Source organism: Bombus huntii, chromosome 1, assembly GCF_024542735.1.
Source record: "Bombus huntii isolate Logan2020A chromosome 1, iyBomHunt1.1, whole genome shotgun sequence".
NCBI classification, from domain to species: Eukaryota; Metazoa; Arthropoda; class Insecta; order Hymenoptera; family Apidae; genus Bombus; species Bombus huntii.
In genome coordinates this window covers 8301764-8324613 of record NC_066238.1, presented here as the reverse complement: position 1 = coordinate 8324613, position 22850 = coordinate 8301764, and the positions used below count along the sequence as shown (strand labels likewise).

The 22850-nt window shown below is 47.4% G+C and overlaps 1 protein-coding gene across 1 annotated transcript in view; it reads left to right on the top strand.

Moving 5' to 3' along the window:
• The first annotated feature begins 267 nt into the window (after positions 1-267).
• LOC126867296 (uncharacterized) overlaps positions 268-22850 on the top strand; it is a 165593-nt gene continuing 143010 nt past the window's right edge. Inside the window, exon 1 of the mRNA XM_050621608.1 lies at positions 268-1849. Coding sequence (XP_050477565.1) covers positions 1695-1849 — 155 coding nt within the window. The 5' untranslated portion in view covers positions 268-1694. The remainder of the gene's footprint in view (positions 1850-22850) is intronic.

Genomic DNA, 22850 nt, shown 5'->3' with positions numbered 1-22850 from the left:
AGAGATATCGGTGGCAATTTCGCGGGCGATCGCATCTCCTTTCGCTGACGCTGCATCGATGCCCCTTAACGATCTAGAAGCAGCGGCGAGGGTGTTCACGGTCCCGTCGTTATCGAGATAAACAAGAGGAAGGAGGCGGCGGAAGGGAGACGAGCGGCCGAACAGCGGCGTGGAAGAAGGCACGAGAAGAAGAGGAAGAGGGTAGCGTCTCCTCACAGGTGTCGCTTCAGAGCGCTACCACTCGAGGCCACATTTGCTGCTGGTACCGTGAACGCGAACGGTGAACCGATGCACCGACGCCGGTATTCCACATCGAGCGTGCGTTCAACGTCACTACGGAACATCCTATCAGTGCGGTAACGAGCGGCCAGACGCTCGTCTCGCGCGCGTACACGCGACTTTCCACGAAGCCGGAACTGCCGCTGTTGCGTAGCGTTCCGATTTGGGAAAACGGCGCACGATCGGCGCGAAACTGTCCAACATACGAACCGTATCGATTTCGGCATCGAGATCCAGAATGCGTGTGTCGCGATCTTCCAACCGGATCGCCCGAAAATCAGCCCACAGCTTGAGATCGTGAGACGACGTATCGTGCGGAACCGTACGAAAATCAGCGGTATTCGGCATCGTGATGGCGTCCGCTCGTGACCGTCCGCGCGAAAACTTCCGGGTCGGCCCACGAAATACGAGATCGCGAGTTGCCGGCTACGAGGTTCGATATCTCGGTGGATCGTGTTTCTCGGCGTATTCGTCGAGGTTACGGCAATAGTTTCGCTAACAAGAGTAGAGACTTTGCTCGTGGCACGTTTGGCCAATATCGTTCGGGGCGTGCATGCGGTGTTTCGTCGAGCCGGATGTTCGTCGTAGAAGGGGAGCACCGAAGAAAACACCGTTAACCACCGAAAATTCGAATTCGTGGAAGACCATCGTACCTGGTTCTGTCGAGCGTTGAAAAGTAGAGGGACATCGACACGAACACGAAGCGAGCGCGGCATAGTGTGCGAAGGTAAGGTGCGCAGGGTGGCATCGGCCGATCGTTTGGTCAAAGTCGACTGGTAGGACGAGAAGACCGGTCGCGCGAGCCGCGGGACCGAGCACACTGTCACGAGCAGGCTCGTGCGTGCACACGCGCGTCGCTGCGTGCGTACGAGGATGGCCGTTATGTAATCCGCTTCGGCCTACGCCACGCGCATGAGTAATCTGAAAATCGCGATCAAGAGCAATTTAACGGGTACTCGGAGATATTTCCACGAGCGTCAGCGTAATTTCATCGGGGAATGATACCGGAAACGACGAGTACAGGTCAGTCTCTCCATGGAAAATAATCGTTTCGAGAAGAGAGATATTGTACGAACAAATCGTTCTACTCGACAAAGCAACGTGAGCACGGTGAAACGAAAGGAATACTATCGATCAGACGGTAAAGATTCTGACTATTACTTTCCGCAGTCCGATGCTCGTTTAATCAAGAGAGACGATCAGCATCATCGCGAGAAACTTGACCGATCCGTTAGAGGTTAAAGGCTGCTACACACTCTGCCATGAGACCGCGGCAGGCTGCAAACGTCGCGGTTCCATTTCTCGATACGGTCGTGATCGTACGGACGACGAGGGTGCGGTAAAGTGACACCGGAGAAACGTAAGAGAGACCGATAGGAACAATCTCCGGCGCGACGATCAAGGGTGAGACAGATATGGATGACAGCGTGCAGAATGGCCTACAGGCCGAGCAGTGGCTCCCAATGTTCGAGAAGGGAGAAAAGAGAGCGAACTCACTGGGCAGTGGAGCGTTCAGGTTCATCCGCACGCGTAGCAGTATCCGGCGGGAACTCAAGAGGCAGTGCAACAGGTAAGAAAACAGACCATTCGCAAGAGGCACGGCCCGTAAAATTACACCTGTTACGAGGTAATGCGTCTAAGTAGAAACGTACGAGGCTAGAATCGCCGAGATTTATTTTATGCAATGAGTAGTTTCTTTTATTTTCTTGGCTTTACTGGGGCAATTTGATTCATCGGATTAAACGAGGTTTACAAATGACGTTTAAAGTATTTCTAAAATTGAAACTTTTTCCACCTACTAATAATATTGTGCTGCAGCGAAGTGTTGAATCTTCTAAAGTAGGTTGTGTTTATCGTATTTAATATCATCGAAGTTTTAATGTATACGCTGGCCAATTTCGAAAGAAGGAATTTCACGGTTTCGAAAATACGTAGGCCGCGATGCTCGACACTGGCAAAACGTATGAAATTAAAATCAGGAGACCGTTATGCGGCTTATTAATGGTTCCACAATCCGTGACGTGAACGTTAGCGTAAAGTCTGGTAGTCGAAACATATCGCATTTGAATTTAACGAAATTACGTTATAACATCAACGTTTGTCACCTTTTTTCAACGATGATCACTAGATCAAAATACGAACAATGATACCTCACGACGATTCTCTCCCTACTATCCTGTTCTAGCCTAACGTGTAAATAACCATCGACTATCATCAGAGAAGTATCAATTAAATAACGCTATATCTCAATTTGTCCTTTCAAATTAAAACGTCAAGCCACCACTATGCATCTATGACGAAACTGAACGTATGAAAGCGCAGTAGGATCAATGTCTAGGTGCAGGATCGATTGGTCTTCCTTCGAACGGTTCCCTCGTACGGTTCCCAGTTCGTAAATCAGCAGACGTCATCAGTCTCGAAGGGATTCTAGTCGGTCGGTGGGAACCCTCCGACAATCATTACCCAACTAACCCAACGTGGTCGCCTAATCTGCTCGCAACGTCCGTGCATCCAGTCAAAGGATTCTTCGGATTATAGCAACGGTATACCGGTTGATCGGCAGCCGGAGAATGAGCCGCGACGAAGCAGGAAGCTGAAGTAATCTGCAGAATTCGCGGTCCTTGCGGTGCATGAGAAGACCTAGGTTTGCTAATAATCGACCGTGGAATCCGAGACAGTCGGCTTCGTGATTCCAACGACGGGCACGATGCCTGTGAAAGTAATTATCATTTGTAGTTCAAGAAACGGTCGCGAGATATTATCGACAGATACAGCCGTGGACTCGATCGTATGTGCGTGCGTGCGTGCGTGTGTGTGTGTGTGTGTGTGTGTGTGTGTGTGTGTGTGTAGGCGATGCAAAGGGATTCGCATCTTGGTAAAAACCGCGACACCTTTCGCGACGACTACTGAGAAATGCCGTGTTGGCTGGAAATGATTTATGCGACTGGCTTTTTTGTGAAATACTCGGTGTAGGGGTGTATTGTCGTGGGTAGACGGTCGAGTCTGGAGTCGAGTTCAAGTAAAAGATGAAAAGACAGGTTTTAAGATTGTTAGGAATAACAGTTCTTGTAGTCGATGCATCGAACGAAGAATATGAAACTTTTTTAGTTAGTTAAATTAATTTCCTCGGAGTATGTGAAAATATTTAAATATGTTGCAGGTTTCTAAAAATATTGAAATATGCAGTGGGTTTTCATTTTTCATTCAAATTATCATAATTCAAATACGTATGAACGATGTATGTTTCCTTACTATTTCGTATTCGGTATTCGCTTCCAAAGAGTCGCCCACGCGATCCTGCGAACATATATTCCAAAAAAATGATTTGAATCGAGGATTTTTTCCTCGCGCCCGTCGAATGAAGAACTCAACGCGTGTAGCCTCGTGATTTACTGCGACACGACGAAACTATTCCTGCACCAGGACAGCCGATAAACGATTCACACGCGAAACACACCGGGAAGGACATCGTAAATTGGTACAACACGGTAACAAGCCCGTCGAAGAACAACGAGGTTTGTTGGAAGAATCACGGTGAATTAATAACGCTATCGTGTTCCAAATAAATTCTACCTCGCCAAGCTAGACGATCGCGGTGTTCTTATTAATCTCGATCAGGCAATCTAACAGGGCACCGTGTAGCAAACGAAATTCTGGCGATAAAACGAGCCTCTAAATTCTAAATTATGCACATTGCTGCGAACACGAAGAAAATTTTACATCAGGTATAGTAGAAGATTGGAGGTATTAATTAATCAAGTAGTCAGCCTTCCGTGATATTCCTTCGCGAAAAGGAATTGCAGTATATATCTTGAAAGTGTTCCAGATCCGTATCATTAAAAAAAATCTATTAATAAGAAAAGAAATTAGAATGATCACATCAGCCATTCCATTTTGTACACTCCCGCTAGAAAATCTTAGAACACGTTCTACGCTTCACGGAGCTTTAATATTTAATGCAGATCATCAACTTTAAATTATTTTGCAGTATAAATTGGAATACATTGGATAGATATTTTCTTATTAAGTATTCTCTTTGTCACATGTAGCGTCAAGTCAAATGATATTTCTTCGTGTTTCTTAACAATTACTTCGTTGTTTCTACTTTTAGCAAATATAATTAACAATTGTACCGAGACATTTAAGCGCGGATGTGTATTTTTTACAATTTTTAAATTGTACCTAGCATGGTGCGATCAGGATAACAGTGGTACGCGTTGGAACGCCTCGATTCGCGCTTAGAGCACGCAGTCGTCTGGAGGCTCGTCGAGGAACGTCCTTCTGATATGCCATCCGCTTAAGGAAAGAGGAAGAGCGCGGTGACTGCCGATACACGATCCTTGGCCGGCAGATCGAACAGAAAGAATTACCGCAATATATTCCGGGTTTTAATGTTGAGCCGGATCGACCGAAACGTCGAGTTCGCTCGTCCAGGGGCCCCCGTCGCGCATAATAAGGCCCTCCACCGTGGCCACAGTCGACTTTGGCCCTGCAGCCTCCTCAAGCGACGCACACACACCCGGGCCACGCACGAACAAGCTCTCTCACACACGCACAAACACGCACACACTGACCATCAAGCCGACACACGTCGAGGAACCGTGCGGTTCGAACACTTCCGTGTTGTACGACTAATGAATCGCCTTCTCTTTCTTCAGACCCTTCTACCCTCCACGTCTCGGCCTCTTTTCCCCTTCGCTCGCGTTCGTCTGGTCATCGCGACGAACGATCGCAGTCGCGCTTCGCCCAATCAATCGCATACGCGCATATTTATCACTCGTATCGATCCACCCGATAAATTGCACGAACGTTATCCTCATCCCTTTTCGACGATGCTGTCCTTGAATCTACGTTTCTTCGTCATGATCCAGGGATGAATGCGTTTTTATTATTTCAGGGGATATGTAGATTCATCGGGGGTGCATTTTAATCGAATCATTTGGTAATATAATGCCAATAGTCGAGCGCACGTTGAATCTTCTCGGATAACGGTGGACAGAATTATCGAAATAAGATTATCGATCAAGGGGAGACTCTTCTTTCGTAATTCTACGATCTTCGAAGCGATCTTCGTTATTTATGACTTGGAAATGGACAATCAATGCGAATGTCAGCCTTCACGGCTTCCTGGGAACGACGAAAGTCCTCTGCATAAGCAGAGATTCAGTTAGCCGCGCGGCGAGAAAATCGTTAGTCGATTCCATTTGCTGAAGTAGCTTCGGCTCTTCCTAGTGATATAGATTTTTCTGAAAAGGAAAGACAGACTCGAAGACATAAATTACGCAAAATACATACAAACGACCATAGTTGGACACGATGAACTTATTTTTACGCTCGTCTTACGTATTTTATAATCGTCATCGTTTGCATCCGTGTCGATAAATTCTCCTTCGTTTCTCCAATATACACCGTTGATTTTATTTATCGAACACGAGGTCATGCGAACGAATACACTTGTTCGAACCTGTTATGCGTGCATTTCATCGCGATTTTATCGGTGGGTACGTGAGAAATCGAACAGGCAGGCGAGGCTCGATCGACTCCGATGTTCCGCGATTAGGGAAAAGTAAGTCGACTCGACCGACCGTTAGGCTCCTTTTAATGGAGCTTCCGTTTATGTAAATCATGCTAATGAGCTTTAAATCGATGAACATCTGAGACGAGCGACCACTCTTCCCGCCGGTCTCAGCGTTCGATTAATCTCGAATAAGAAACGGTCGAAAGGTTCGTCGTCTAACGTGTAATTTCTGCACGGCCTGAGAAACGAAACCGTGAAATGCGAAAGTAGTCTCTGATCGATGCGGCCGATTCAGGAAACCAGCGTTTATGGCTGTTTCGTCTTTCAGACAGACCAGCTGAAAGCAGGCTGATCCGACTGTACCGTATAATATGTAATCAAAATTATAAAATACGTAGACAAATAACTGCAGAAAATCGCTTTACAATAGATTAAAAGGGGCAAATTGCGCGTTTATCGAATAATAGGTGCCTTAACAAACGCTCGTCCAAACGAAACAACAAAATGGATCATAGATTATCGTTGTTCGAAGAATGGGCCGATGGAACGAGAGAGGGGAAAAAAAAGAAATCGATTTAATGAAAGAAACATCCGGGTTCTGGACCCGGTTCGGCCAGTCGATCGATCCATCCGTACGGTCGAAAGATCGTCAACAATATCTTTGTAGCAATATCGAGCTCTAAGAGTGGACCAGAGATGCTTGCGTAACCGGTACAGACTGGTACCACGGTATTGTTCGTTGATTTTGCATTCCGTCCGGAACAAATTTGAAAGGAATCGCACGACCGTGGTCGTCGTGGTGTCGTGATGGCACAATAGACAAATCGGTGGCAGAAAATTCTAGCCAAGGTAGATAATGCGTAACGGGTTGCGGCAAGTTCGGTACCTGTATCTGAATCTCGTATTCCCGTGTACGGTTCACCGGATCCGACCCCGCGCCGCCACGATCTCTGGCTATTACTCATAACCATTACGTTCAGGTTCAGGCACCGATATTATCCGATGAAGACTGATAAGCCGTTTAGACGGTTTCCAGCGTGCCGTTCCGTGCTTCATTGTTGTGTACTATACGATACGCTGGATGGCTTATAAAACCGGGGGAGGGGGAGGAATCCGCGGCGGTTACAGGCCGATCCGGATAACCGATAAGCAAGGACGTGCTTATGAAACTTGGCACCTCGCTATCCGACTCTCGGATCTTCCGCAGCGAGCCTTCGAAATAATCCATAAATGCTACATCGCTGTCTATCATTAGTTTACGTAATCGAGTTACAGATCTGCACGGACCCGATTCTGACGTTGATCGAGCGTCGTCGTGCTCCGTTTCACTTTGGTCCTCTGGAAACGTTCGATTTCCTTCGATTCAATGGAACGGTTCGTAAGTCTCCGTACGTATATTCCGTTCTGTGAACTTCGTTCGATTCATGACTTCTTAAACGGAACAGTTTGTATATGTATACATAGGTTCGTAGATGCGATATTGCCAGCTACGTTTTTCCATCGTAGCAATCGACGCGGATGGTATCTGCGTGGAAGTATTCGAACAATGGTATCCACTTAAGAATACGTCCGTACCAGGCGGTGATAAATGGCATGCGATTCTCTGGTTTCTGCCCTTGACACGAGTCTATCGCAAAGTCTCGCGAACCAACGTCCCACAGTCGATGTCATTCTGAAGGCTGTGAGCCTCAGGGGAGAACACGCACACGGCACCGGACGCTCTTCGTACACTGAATAAATGATGCATAACGCCGTGCGGCTATTCTGCGCGGTCAATGCGAGTTTTAACAGCTATTCCTCGAGCGGTGAGCGCGAGAATCAACCGAAGGAATTACATCGGATCCTCGGCGAAAATTAGGGGGAATGTTTCAGCGGATACAATCGACGGTTACCGGCGATGTCAAAACGTGTTACTCCTTTCCTTCATCCTACACAGATAAACTGTCGGTACATCGATTTTGTACTGCGAGTTGCTGCCAATGCTGCCTCCGTAGAAGGCGATTCCTATTAAATACACGAACGTGGGATTGCACTATTAAAATTATTACAATCTAGAATGTAAATGTTCTACAGTTGGTTGTAATTTATAATTCTATAAAGGCATTTATTTTAATATTATGTGATTCGATATCTGAGAACCTCTGGTCTATCATTTACTTTGCGCCCCGTTAACTAAGTGCGAACCATTTCGTCGATCGAACGCCCACGCGCGTCAGTGGACGGTGTTTCCTCGACAATGCAAAATCGCGCCGACAACGATCCAATTTGATACGTTCTAAATGACGAAAGACGCTGTCGCAATCGTTGCTGCGCGCCGGGGCTTTAAAAGGAGGGATTTTTTCCTGAGCAGCGTGACACGAAACACGCCGTTGAACGAACGAACGAATTCTCAAAGGGTATCCTTGACATTTCGCCGGAACATTATACTCTCGTTACGGCAATTTTCTGTTATTACACTCGGTACACGAGGGAGGGTAAAAAAAGTGGCGAGTACGCGATCGTATACCTATCGAACAGTTCGCGTCTCCGCGGCTGATCGTGGTCACGACAGGAAACTAAGCCAAAGACACGCGTGAAACGCTCGTGCGTGCTTCCACGTTGGTGTGTACCGTTATCAGCGATGATCTGATCGCAAGAAACGTCGAGGAACAGCGGCCCTTGATAAATAACATCGGGAAGCGTCTCCTTCCCCTTCCTCGATCGCGTCGTTTCGGTGGTCTTCAAAGGAAAGTGATGAGTCAAGATAACGGGCAAAACTGGCTCGGAAGCTGCGCGAGCTGGTTCGATTAAAGACGGTTCCCGTGTATTACGTCCAAACGGTTTCGTGTCCTGAGGGTCGGCCAGACCGTCGCTTGCACGCGCGAATTCGAATAATTGCCGAGTACTTAACGCGGGAATTACAAAGACAGGGTGGGGGAGCGGCACTGTTCGATCGTTAACGAGCTAAGGCGTATTATTCTTCGTTGCGTGAACGTAGAAGGAAGGGTAACTGGCGAGGGTAACGAAGCGGGAAGAGATCTGGTAGCCGGAGTGGATGCGGCGTATAAAGTTTAGCTGAATATTCGAATAGCATCGGCCTATGTTTCTTTGCCTATTACGGCACACTTAAGGACGGAGAGAGGCAGAAATTCACAGGTAATTCAGCGGGCGGTGAGTATCTCGGGAACCGATAATGGCTCTCGAGGAGGTTTCAGGTTCACTGGAGTACTCGCTCCTGACGGGGAGGATCGGATAAAGATCTAAATGCCTGCATAGCCGTATGTACGGCACGCCAAGGAAGATCCTTAAATACTAGCAAGGTAACGAAGGTAAAGGTTTCTCGTGACGTCCGCTTTGGTGCCGGAGCCGTCAGGGGTCAGTGAGCGCTCCGGTCGGCAAACCCGACTGCTCTCTGAATTCTCGATCGCTCGTCTCTTCTTCCTCTCCTCCTTTTCCTTCCTTTTTCCCTTTCTCTCCTCTTTCGTTCTTGGCCCGCGTGCACTATGTTTCCCACTACTCGCCAAAGGGGACTGCCAACGAATATTTCACCCTGATAAATCCCATAACGCGATTTATCGCGCAGCCTTCGGGGACGAAAGCTTCCTCGAAGTGGAAACTATTAAGCGCTGGTCTAACGTGGCGCCACGGATCGATAGAACTGAATGGTCGCGGATCCAGAACCGGAGGTCGGACAAAGTACTTGCGCGATTCGTACCGAACCAACGATTCTCTCGCAGAAGTAAAGTGGAAGTTATAAATCGCGCGCTCGGTCGAACGAGCTCTGATTACTGATCAAACGGCTATTTGAAAAAGGGACTGTACCGAGGGTAGACTGCGGCTTGCTTACCGTTCTATTAATTTCCTAGTCGACCATCTTCGAATTACCTCTCCCTTTCGTAATTGCCGATGCTCTTCGACTCGTTTCCTCGGATAATCGCAGCTGAATTATTTATACGCAATTGTTTGATATATGGATACAAGGGATACAACGAAACCACGTGGAAAAGGAATTTCTTTTTTCTCTTCTCTCTTAATAAATGCCATAGTCGCGTGATTTACGTCACAGCGTAATTAATTGTTGCGCGACGAGAGAGAGAGAGAGAGAGCGAATATCGTGAATGTCGTGGATGAAAAATAGGAGTCGAAAGGCGCAGATGCGTGCCACGTCTCGCGGGTTAATATCATCGGTCGCTTACGTAAAAGTAATTGGCGAATTGTCGAACGCGGATAAGATGTGATGCACGGCTGTTACGCGATCAACAAACTGCGGCCACGTTCGCAGACTTTCTAACATCCGCCCACCTAAATATCGTATTTAAGCTACTATCTAACGCCTCGTGTATTCCGTAATTTCTCTACAATCCTCGGAAGACGTTTCTACCCGAGTTTACGATTGCCATTACGTTTCCGCAATCTTTAACTCCTGATGCGGTTCTCTCTGGTGGATTTTGCGTGACGTATCTATGCATTTGTTCGATCATTGTTAGATAGGAAAACTACGTGTCGAAGCATTTTCGAAGGCGAAACTGTATCTAGAATTAGGTAACGAAGAACCTGAGCCATGAAGGGAGATTCGCGACTCGAGATACGTCACTTTACACCGATCCTAATTACTTTAGCATGTCATTTTACACCAGCGTCTAATCAGCGCCGCAATCGGCTTAGCGGGAACCTCGTTACGGTGGTTAATAGGATTTTTCTTACGTTACTGCTTTGACAGACAAGTCCCGAAGCTTTTGTGCGCCCCATGTGTGGTAGTGTACGCGATACGCGATTAGAGGTGTTCGTGTGCGCATCGTGAACAAAGGTTTTTAATAAAGCTCGCCGTGCAATCGGGGAGACTGAATCAGCCAAGCCAAGAAGACCGGCGGGCAAGTGCACACTGCACATGCAATTAAAGCCCGAGGGGATTCGTTCGATTCTTATTTCTTCTTGCCGCGAATGTTCTAAAGAAAAGCGAAATGAATGGCTTAACTAAATGGTCAAGCTAACGGGAATCCACGGAAACCCTTCAGCCAACGTTTCTTTCATACAGCTTTACGTAGAAAATGATTTGCGACTCTTACAATTGACACTACCTTGACTTTTCTACAGGTCCTATTCAAATAGAAGCTATCTAGAGCTGATTACCAGTATTTAAAACAGTGGGTCGCTCGATTACCTTGCTGACTATTTAACAAGTCCTAGATGAAACCTACTTTCCTTCACCTTTACCCTTCTTGTATTCTTTTCATTCTCTTTTCCACCCTATTACAATACCAAATTAGCAGCTCCCGCAAACAAAGAGCGCACGAACGAGCAACGAATCGGAACTCCAGACGCGTGTTTTGTCTGTATGAAACAAATTTTTCTCGATTCACTCTGAATACAGAAGTTCCAACCTCTCCAGAGAAGCTTCTAGAGCCTCTCTTCTCACCTTCTCATCCGCCACGATCTCCGAGGCATCCGCGTCTTTCAAGGAGGCTCGTCGGCTGTACTAGAGTCGTCCGTTTGACCCGACCTCGTGAACCACGCTCCACCCATGGAACTCCGCTAGAACTCGTGCAAACCCGAGTCGCATAAAAGGATCGGAGGTTCGTGTGGTTGCCGCTTCCATTCGCCCTTCCATCGGTGCCGGGTGCCGAGTGCCAAGCCGTTCGGTAACCATCGGCGACGCGATCTCGCGGGAAATGGAGCACGCCGGTCGATTATATTCCAGCGAGGTCGAAGTCAGGCCGCCATCTGAACTCTACTCGCTCGGCTCTCTTGCATCATGGATCATGCTGCCTTTTGTGGCACTGTTATCCAACGGGAAGCACCGTGTAGAGAGGCGTCCCCGTGTAATTCAATTAAAAATAAACCAGCCGCGCAATTATTCGCTGAAGCCGGAGCCGCACGGTGAACGTGATACCAGCATCGTTCGGTCGCCGTTACACCAATTTGCGACGGATTACAGTGAAATCGCTGGCATAACTGTGCTCTATCGCCGTTTCTTGTCGCATTAACCGATTCAATGTGTTCTACCAGCTCGTTCGCCGGCGATTATCGCTCGTTCCCTGGTTAACACGTTCCTTGCCGCGCTGCTTTCGTACGATTTTCTAGTCAGCCGCCGTGTACCACCAATAATAGGTGCTGATGTGTTTAGAAACGTGTGCTTTTTGTTCAAGAGAATTTACATCATTACGCGAAAATGTTAAATATAGTAGTTAGGATGATACACGATCTTCCAATATCTCAAATTAAGTCGTTTTTCACCAAAATCTTTTATAATCATTAAACTTCCATCTTCCATTATTTACATAAAATCTCCGGTATTTCTCCACGAAAATCGTAATACATATTCGTAGTTACCGGGCGAAATACTAGGCTATCGCACGAACACAGCACGTAGTCCGTTGCGTGGGCCGTTTGTATAGTTATTCTTAGGGCGAAGAAACGTTATTAATCTTCCCTTCGATGCGCTGGGGCCTGTCGACACCGACCACGGGAACTATAGCAGCGTGTTTCCGGCTCGACCCGGGGTCGAGGTCATCCACGTAATTTCACCTAAACAAATCGACGTGCCTCGCTCGATCGAACCTCCTCGTACAGCCCCCATCGTTTCGCGCTCCTCCCTTTTTCGACGCGCACGTATCATTTTCGCGAACACGAGTTGTGCACGCGCTGTTTACACGTTGCATTACCCCCGAAGAACGATCGCTCCTCGATCATCGGATCGTCCACTTCCTCGTTCGAACTCTGCGCAAAAATAAACTTCAGCCACGGAGAACGATCCCTCGTAGATCGTTACAGCGATTTCGCGTGCGAGGACGACGTTCTTCCGCCATCGCGAAATTTATTCCGCGAGCATCCGTTGTAATTAACGCGTTTCCAGCGACGATACGTCGATCCGCCATGGAGCGCTGGAAATTGGCGTCGAACGTTTGAAACAGTTACGCGATAGTCGTGATCTTGGATTACGTTTGCTGAAATAACTTCATCGCATCGTGTCGTTTATCTCTGGTTAAGAGAATTTTGTCACAAATTGTAACGTATCTAAAGGATACCTATATATAGTGTATAGACTTTGTTTATCTTTTTCTATTGATCACAGTGCGAGTTTAGCAGTTTAAAGAAATTCACTTTCACGTTCACGCCTTAACCCGGAGAACGATTTTTCTTTACACCCGGAGTTATCGTTTCCTGAAGTCGTGTCTATTCCGGCCTCTCGAAATCACGACCGGATCGAAGCCATTCTAGAAGCACGCCGTAAAGCGAGAGTCGCGGCAGCAACCACTTGTCATCCACTTAATCAACATAGCGCCAGATCGAATTCCGTGAGAGTAACAGCGAGCGGTCGCGTTTCCAACAGCAGCCCCAATGACCTGAAAGTAGCGGAGCGTAATGAATATTTTATAAGGATAGAGAGTCAACCTTCGAACCTGCGATGTCTGTATCTTCTTACACCGGTACTTCGCTTAACGGATTGACTTCTCGAACTTCCTTCATTCCGCTGGTTGTAACCAGAAGCAAACGAATCGTTGGTAGCTTCACTCTTTGAAGTGTCCCATCTTTTCTCAAGATTTCCAAGAAGTAATCACGAAGGAAGCGGTAAGCATACACCGTAGCTACTCGATGGTATCCGAGACTATGTCTGTATCGAGAACTCTCTAAGACCGCCTGAAGTCTCAATCCGTACGCGTCTCAGGCGTTTCGTCGACGGGGTCGCGCACACCTCGTCGTGCATATCGCGGTGCCGTGATTGCTACGTATTTCACGGCGGGGTCATTTCGATCGAGCATTATCGAGCCGGAGAAACCATAACGAGCCCACGTAGCGTTGCTTGCGCTTGCCCCGGAGCGCGCTGTCGACCGGCAACGAACGTAGAGTTTAAACGCGTGCACGTACACCCTTGTTCATAAGTATTAGAATATCTACCGATTTCACACAGAACACGATAATTAATAAGTGTAGATTATCAAAAAGGAAGATTAATCGATTAAAATTATCTACGAGTAGTATCGTACGAGTATAGACAAAAGAACGTTATTTACACGAGCCACAAGAACGCGTTAAACGAACAATTACGATAGTTTTAGATTTGTTTCAAACTTTACCGATATAATAACGTTAGCCGAGTCTCGTTACACTGCTAATAAAATTTCAAAATGTTGCGTATAAGATACGTAATATATTCATAGAAGGTTTCTATGTACAAACGAATACTTTCATGAGCAACTGTACGTGAACACGTGTACGCGATACGCGGCCAAGGTGTACCGCGTCGTGCAACCGCGCAGAACCATAAGACACGTATGTTTATATCGTGGCGCGGTGCACCGCGTTACGTCGCGCACGCGGGGTGCACCCATAGCGCATGTAACGCTCGCGGAAATGTATGTACATCAGCTACGCGTTCGTGCTTACACACAGTGTCGTTGTAACCGGCTGCTCGCGCCGCTGCCTCCCGTTCCACTCGGGATACAGTATAGCCGCTCTCCCGTGCATATTGTTCCACGATTACGCTCCCATTTCGCGGCTAAACATTTCTTTGCTTCCACGACCGCTCGGCATACCGCGCCGATTATTCGAGCTCTATCGGTCGTGTGACGCTTTCACGACCGCCCGTGGCACTCCGCGGTAGCCTCGATGCGCTTCTAGATACCTTTCGATTTTAGATGCTGCCGAGAATACCACTGTCTACCGGGAACTTGTTGCCACGTAGAGCGCGAGAGATGGTAATACGGCAGTTTAGAGCTTAGTTTCTGCCGCCTTGGGGACAGTCAACCGTAGATTTTAAGAGAATACCGATGTGCCATTGAGACGGAGGATTTTACCGGATGAAATCGAATCCCCACTTTCTCTGGTTTGAATACTAGAAACTATGCGGCGTATACAGTGGCGAATAAACGAGAGTTTGGGAGATAAATACATCAGGAAATATGGTAGTTAGCGCGCAACATATCCAGTATAATTTTGAGGAACTTTCGAAACTCGGAGAGTTTCTCTCTGTCTCTTTCTCTCTCCAAGGTTCGTTCGAGATGAAAACATGGTTCATGGATGGAAATCTAAGTAAAATCACGTTGTTCTCGAACAAATAGCTCGAATCGCATGGAAAGATCGGAAGCGTTAAGATCGTGGTTTATAGGAGCGTGACCCGGACGGTGTAATTATAAGACGCGTTCACGATAAAAGAGCTCTCGGATTCATAGTTTGACAGCAAATATATGCACGCCCACTGTTGCTCCATCGGCTGCTCCTCCCTCCGTGTCGTGCGCTCGCGCGCGTAATATGAAAACCTGCGTCGGCCGGCTTGACTGGCGCAAAAAGGTCGCGCGCGGCAACTCGTTAAAGAGGAGGAGCGCGGCTATGCCGCGGTATATCCACGATCATCTGCTTCGAAATTATAATCTTCTTATTTACATTCTCGCTAATTGCACGTTCGCTCGCACAACTTTGTCTCCTGCGGTGCTTTTCGCTCCTATAAATCCGACGCCCTGCCTCTGCCGCGTGATTAGACATTTACGCGTATATCGGGGGAGCGTCCGGAGATTATAGTTTACATCGCTCCTTCCGCGCTGTTATCGCGCCAACATCGAGAAATCGTGGAAAATCGCTAGCCAATTATAATCTCTGATTGGATTCCTCAGCGCTGACTCGAGCACTTTATTAGGACGTTACAGGAATCCCTGCAGTTCTTTGCTCTCGTTTTTATTCACTCGCTTTCGAAGATAATAGACAAAGCAGAGTGAAATGCTGTAATTCAAACAGTTAATTGAAATTTTTGAAAATACCCTGATGGCGGCTTCCGAAAGTTTCCCCTAATTTCAGCAAAAGTAGCTGCGTATTTCGACAAGATCTGCGCTACGCACTTGCAAACGTATATACGCATTGCAAAAACAGTCGGTATAATTAGATTAGTCGGAGCTAAGAGAAGGAGAATCGAGAAACAGTGGCGAAGCGAAAGACACGGAGGCAGAAAGAGAAGAAGAAGGAAAGCAGACAATACTCTCCAAGGACAGGCGGTATTCAAATGCGTTCGTTACTATTGCTTCTGCTCCTGTCGGTTGCCTGTACGGCGAAACATTTTTACAGACTGCAGCCGTGGCTGCAGGACAACCGTCATTTTTTTCTCCTCTCACAGGCGAGCGTTCTCCCTTTTTCTTTCCCCTTCTTCGCCTTTCATCTTCCATCTTCAAAAGGAGCCTCTTCCACTCTGGTTTCCTCTGTCGCGAATCCGCGCCGCGCAAAAACCGACACCTCTGTCCCTTTTCGCGTATATCACCAAGCTTTACTACTCATTGTCGGGAAATATAGCGACACAGTGACGCGCGGAGAATTCCACGAGCGGTCGAACCTTTGTGCCCCGCAAGAACACCGCGTCGTTACCTGGGCATAATTTCCGTTCGCGCGATTATCGGCGAATGCTTGGCAAAAGGTGACGGCCACCTCGAATTCCCGGCACTGTTCGCGCGATCGCCAGGCTCTTATGGAGCTCCGTGTGTCGGACAAAACGAATCGCAGAAAAACGCCTCGTCGATACGTGGAAGTTATCGTCGTATTAATTGAGTTAACGATACGAACGATTATTAGAACAAACTACGGGAAAATGTAATTAGAAGGCGGGAGTATCAGAATTATGCGATTAGTGGTTAGGAACGCATTGCGCGCGTTCATCTGTGAGCATAAAACTCGTGATTACAGATACGACTAATTCACATTCTCGTTTTACTCAGACTCGATAAATACACTCGTCGATGGCTATTAGCGTATTACGCGTAAGAATATCGCAATACGTTCACACGCGAAGAAAAAAACCGTAAAACGGTTCGAATAAAAGACGATATTAACAGAATGGCGAAAGAAGAAACGATTAAAACGCGTAGATAGCTACTCTGCTTGCTTTGGAGCAGAGTATGCAATGGAATTATATCGTAGATACCGAACATAGATAAATCAACGTATTAAATCGAAGACAGGCAAAAACGAGTTTATGAAACCGCAACGATAAATATGCATAAGTATTTTCTCATAGGTGTAACCTTGTATTTTGGAATTCAACACTGGAAGTGACCTCGAGTCGAAGAAATCGGATCGATTTTCCCGCATGATCCATAGTCGAGCAAGCATAGCCCGTAACCCGTTCACATTCCTCCGAAACGGTCCAGTCGATCGAAGATATCCGGTGCCTTGTTGGGATCATTAGCGTAAGATCGTGTGACGTAACGAGCCAATCAGTGTCCCAACAGTCCGAGTAATGATCGTGTACCGAGAGGTATTAGCATCGTGGACGGACGGACGATACCGTTAAACAAAACCTTACCTCGTGACCTTTGCCACGGAGGGTCGCGGTGGACTTCACCGATGACGAGGACGATCTTGTCGAATCCGATGCAGTCTTCCACTCGAACCGTCGGCTTTTCTGACCTCAGCCGCCACCAAGAAAGCAGATACGAAGGGGACGAGTAATCTGGATCACGACCTCTGTCTCTGGTCGAGGCGTAAAATGTCACGACGATCGAATCTTCGCGTATCTCTTTCTGTTAGATTCACTCGTACACGTTTGCGATATTTAATTACTTACACACAAATAGCTTACTTGCGTAAGTTCATTAGTCGTTTATATTCGAAGCTTATACAAATGATGGTAAATTCTAAGATTAATTTGAAAAACGGTGTTTGTAACATCATCACTTGCCTGTATTTTTCAATTTATGCAGTTGATCAATGTGGTTCCTGGAAGGAGCGAACGGTTCAAATAATTCTATCAAGTAGGTAACATGGTCTTTAACGCGACCGTAAACCATCGTGTTTCTCAAATTATTTCTCAATTGTCCTTTTTCCCACCTCGTCGCCACTCTAGGTGTGAACACGGTGTATTGTTATTGTTTGTAATATTTTTATTGGAATTTTTAATTCCTTCGAAAGGGTGCGCCCGAGAGCAGGGAACAATGTGGTTCCAAGCGTGTCGAATCGCTTTAGGCGATCGAACGACCCGGTGCATGTAACGAACTCCAAGTCGTTTAATTCGATCGGTGACGCAGCAAGGCAAGCAGTGGCAAAAAATAATTCACGGGTCGCGGAAGTGTACGCTCGCGCAGATATCCCGGATAACACGCACGAGCGTGGTCGACGAGCTGCGCCTCCACTCGACAAAAATGACGGTCATCGAAGGCTTAATTGCTATCTTTGATCTGAAAAACGCAACCGCCGTGAAGCGTCGTCCACGCACAGCGACCCACAGTGAACACGCTCGCCTGTGTATCGTTCATCTTGTCGAACGAAGCCAACGAGCTACGAGAAACGAGCGCGCGACGATAGGAGAAAAACCTCCTGAAACCTGGAACCGTGGAGAAACGCGTTTTCGCGTGGAACCGGCTTTGATTAATCGCTCGGTCGGCTAATAACAGTTTGTCGTGCGTCGACCAACGCGACTAGACCGAGGATTGAAATCTATTAGCGTGCATAATTCCGTTATAGTCCCTGGCAGCTTCATGAATTATGTTAACCCTGCCGCAGCGATCGGTGGGCGGTAATGGGTTAATAACGCTCGCCGTTTTCCCTGCTTCTACGACGTCCCATTGAGGCACGCGCTCGCGAATCCGCGACGTTCGCTGCATTATTCTCCGGATCGTTCACCGGATCGTTCGTTGAGACTTTCGACGACGATGAACCGATCGCTTCCGTGAGCGGGACGAACAATATGGATCACTCAGGATGATGTGGCGTCCCGCTGAGTCGCTAGATAATCGTTCGAGCGAAACAACAGAATCGTTTGCGACCGGTGACAGATCGTGACCCGTCCAGTCGTAATTACGAATTCCGGCAGTGCTTTATTGCTGTCCGACATTCCGGCGCGCCTAAAATCCTTCAGGACAGTGTACGGTGGCTGTCACAACAGCCAGTGCATTAGTAAAACCGATACACAAGCGTATGGTATACGTTGGTACACTTGGTAGAGTGTCGTCAGTGGAGATAAGGGATCTGTTGGCGTTCCAGGTCTGGAGCCATGGATCTGACCTGATCTCGCGACGCGAACATATATGGAGAGGCGGCGCGGCAGTGTGCACGCACCACGAATTCGTGGCACGCAACGCGACATCGTTGCGTGAAAGCCGAGTCACGGATGTACACGTCGATCACGATCGATAAGGCCTCCGAAAGGATAGAGAACGAACGCAACTTCGTGCTCTTAAAGCACTTCTCTGCCACAGAACGAGAAGTATCCGCTGGAAAGACAGCGGGTGCATTGTCCTGGTTCGTGGCCTCGTGGCCGCGAGAGTGTGCCTTTCCGCGACCAGGTATCACGGTGAACGGTCGAGGTTCAAAGGCGCCGACCGACTGCCACGCTGACGCTGAATTTCGCCAAATAGGTACGCAGCCACATAATGCGCGCATTATATTCAGCAACGGGCAGCCGGCTCGCGTTTGACCGGCCTCCGTGTGTCTTTGCATTCGGACGAAAGGCAAACCGACGAATCGTCGGGTCCTTCTGTTCCTTCTTCGTCGTCTGACCTTTGCTACCAGGAAGGTAACCATTTGTCGAGATATTGGTCGAGAGACTTTCGCTTTTCGTTTTGATTTTTGGAGAAGACGTGCCGGTTTTGCGTATAAGGGAGTGAAAGAACGACCGACGTTTGCACTGACTCTCGGGTCCTCTTCCGGGTACTTTGGTAAAATCGTTTGGGGACGAGATAGGATGGAGGATGTAAATTTGAACTAAAAGGGAAGAGATGTAGAGATTCGAGGCCTTCAAAGTTGGAATTCTCGCAGACGAATTCTAAATTGGACCACACTTCGACAGTGGAATTTATTTAATTAATGAAAGCGTTTATCTCGAGTGTCGTTAAGCTCATGCCGTTTTCTCGAGCCGCGACTAGTTTTCAATTTCCATCGAAATTCATGTCCTGCCTCTTAAACATTCTTGAAACTAGCCTCTGGCGTGTACTAATAACACTATTCGATCGATAAGAGACGCACGTCGGTCACTCGACAAAAATATCTCTTGCAGATCGAGTTTCTTATCATCGTACCTTGGAATATGCCGCGTGGGCGCTTTTTGAGGTTCTTGAGTCCGTTCGAGCTCAACAAGATCACGCAGAATAGCAACGGCACATCCTCGATGATGTTAAATTGTTAAAGGAAATCGTCATACGGTTTCCTGGAAAAGGGCCGGAATCGGCGGATGTCCGAGGAAACGGATGCGAATCGACGTGGAGAAGGATGCAAAGCGACAGTTAGGACAGGAACATGGTCGAGGAAAGGCGGCGCGTTGCCTTCGTCCGGGGAGCCACAGAGAGAAAAGGAGAGACACGTGTATCAAAGAGAAAGAAGTAACCGTGTGCCACGAGAAGGACGGAAACGGCGAACACGTAGAAGACGACGGACGAAGAAAACAAGAAGAAGCGGAGGATCTCGCGAAGCGAGCCACACAAAACCCGAAGAGCTGGCGAGCGAGACGAAGAGTAAGAGGGACGAGAACCAGCCCGAGTGCAGGCCATCCAGCCACGAAAAGGTGTAGGGCAAACGTATACAGGGTGTGCCATAAAATCGTGTTACTCCAATTTATCTCGAAAACCTGATAAACCGCTTCCGTGATCTAAGAGTCAACCGATGATTAATAATCCATGGTTGAGAAGGTGTAAGGGAGCAAAGTTTCTATAGAGCCAAAATGATATGCGTTTATGCGATACCTGTCGCGTGTTATTAGTCAAGGCTGTCGTTTTAGGTGAAAAAATAGGCGATTCGATGAGGCGGGAAACTATATTTCACGCATGCGATGCTGATAACCTGTCCTCGCCTAATTATTCATTCCTACCTGATATTTGCTATGGAAAGATCGAGAGTTTCCGTCAGAACCGACAAAATAGCGATTATTTTGTAAATTTTCGATAAGATGCTTGACATTGAAATTATATCCGAAGTCAGTGAATCGTGACCAAAGACTAGTAGGGATGAAAACGAATAAAATGAAGAAATTGATCGAGAGACGAATTGATTAATCAGCGAATGTCACGGCTACGCTGCTGCTCTAGAACAATGCCGCTCGTCGGTATTGGCCAAACTCGGGCCCTCGCGAAGGTCCATAGCGTCTCCAAATAAACTAGAACGAGTCGCATGGAACGAAGCCCGGCAAAAAGAGAAGTGGACTCGCTGGAATGAGCAGAGAGCATACAAATGCATCGCTTAGCGAATGGAAATTTGCGAGCGAGACATCGCGGATCGCCAAGGCTAAGTATCGTCGATTTGGAGATCGAGTTGCGATTAAATTTACCCCGATTCGTCTCGGACGTCGAAAATCGAACGTTTTCACGTCATAGCGTGTCTTTGATGGAAACAAACGAGATCATATGACAAGGAATATGGTAATTGATAATAAATTTCTTCCTAAATCTCTATATGACATAAACTTTTGCTAATTATTCTTCATGACTCGTTATTCAATTTCTAAATAAACTCTATTTCCATCGTGTAATAAATTGCCAAGGTATTCGTTATAAAATTTCTTGGTTCCCGTGGTTGGTTGACCTTTGTTTTTTATTAGCTGTCACGGTATTGCCCAATGCGTTATCACTTTCCTTCTCGTTAGGAGAGGCAAGATAGCGCCTTCCAGTTCTTACTTCCCGGTACGCGGTCGAATCGCCTTACACCTGACGAGCTCGTTGATTGGCCGAGGCGAAATTTCACGAGCGGTCTCTGATAATGTGCTCGCTTTTGGGCCGAGGAAGAGCAGCACGCCTGGGACAAAAACGAGCGACAGGAAAAAAGCCAAAGGAGATAACAGCGTGGGGGGTGAACGAGTACGCGAACGGTCTCCGGAGAGGGCTGCAGAACCGGAATTTTATACAGTGGCGTAACACACTGGGTAATACGCAGAGAATCACGAAACTCCTGGTTGGAGGCTACTGCTCTTGTCTCTTCCTCCTTTCCTCCTATCGTCTCTTTCTCGTTCCATTTCGAACACTTGGCTCCTTGCCGTATCTTTCATTTCTTTTTTTTTTCTTCTTCCTCTTTTTTCCCATCTGACCGGGGTCGAGATCTCGCTGTTCGATTAGCCTTTCGACGAGGTGGACTGTCCTCTTATCACGAATGCCTAAGATTCGCTCTTCGCTGGTCAATTAAGTAACCTGCGTTACACGGCTAATTAATTTTACTGCAATTAATTAAGCTTCGTCTCGTCGAATCGCCAAGTACGTTTTATCTGCTGGAACGGTTCAACGTCTCGATCGTTTTCGATGGTACCATGGCCCGTCATAAATCAAGATGATAACCATGACGCGAAAAATTGGTTAGCGTTTCTTCGATATCGGTTCACCAATTCTGCATCCGCTTCACCGTGCCTGACTCGCTTCGAACGAAACCTTCGAAAGTTCTCTGCTATCGTATCACGCGAGTAATCGCACCACGGTTGATTTTCCAGGACAATGATTCGATAAAAAACGAGAACAAAGGAGGGCCTAGCGAAAGAATCATCGATAAAGAAGAACCAAAGTCAGGTAATGGTAAGACGAGACCAAGCCACGCGGTGGCGGCTCCTAGCGGCGATGGCCAGAAGTAACGATGACCTTGCCAAGGTCACCGCGTCCTAACTACACAGAGACCCTTCCCTCGTTCTTTCTCCGTCCCTCTTTCGTCCTACATGGCCCTTATTATTATAAAGCAGTTGCCCTGATTCCCCCGAGGCCGTGTGCCATTCATTCGCCTCTCGTTCGTCTTCTGGCTGGCCTCCTCTCTCCTTCCACCGGCCTTTTTCTTCTCTTCACTTTTTGTCTCGTTACATGCACGGCCTTTCTTCATCGGCTCGCCGACTTCGACGCTGAAATCGAAACTGCCGGACCGAGGCCATTATTGCATCTCTATTGTGCGACGCTCTGCTTCGAACTGGCTGGCTCGCGATCCAAGCCGCTTCATTTCCCTTTTTCCTGCCTTTCATCGATTGTTCGGCACGCTCATTTTTACGAGACGCCACGATAGCGCTGCTCGTTTTTCTCCGTAAAACCAAGACCTTGCACCCCTCGATTTTCGTCACGAAAGGACGATGGAAGAAGAAACGATATAAAAATGACTCGTTGATAATCGTTGGATATAACTTCAGAACGAATAACTTACTTTAAGA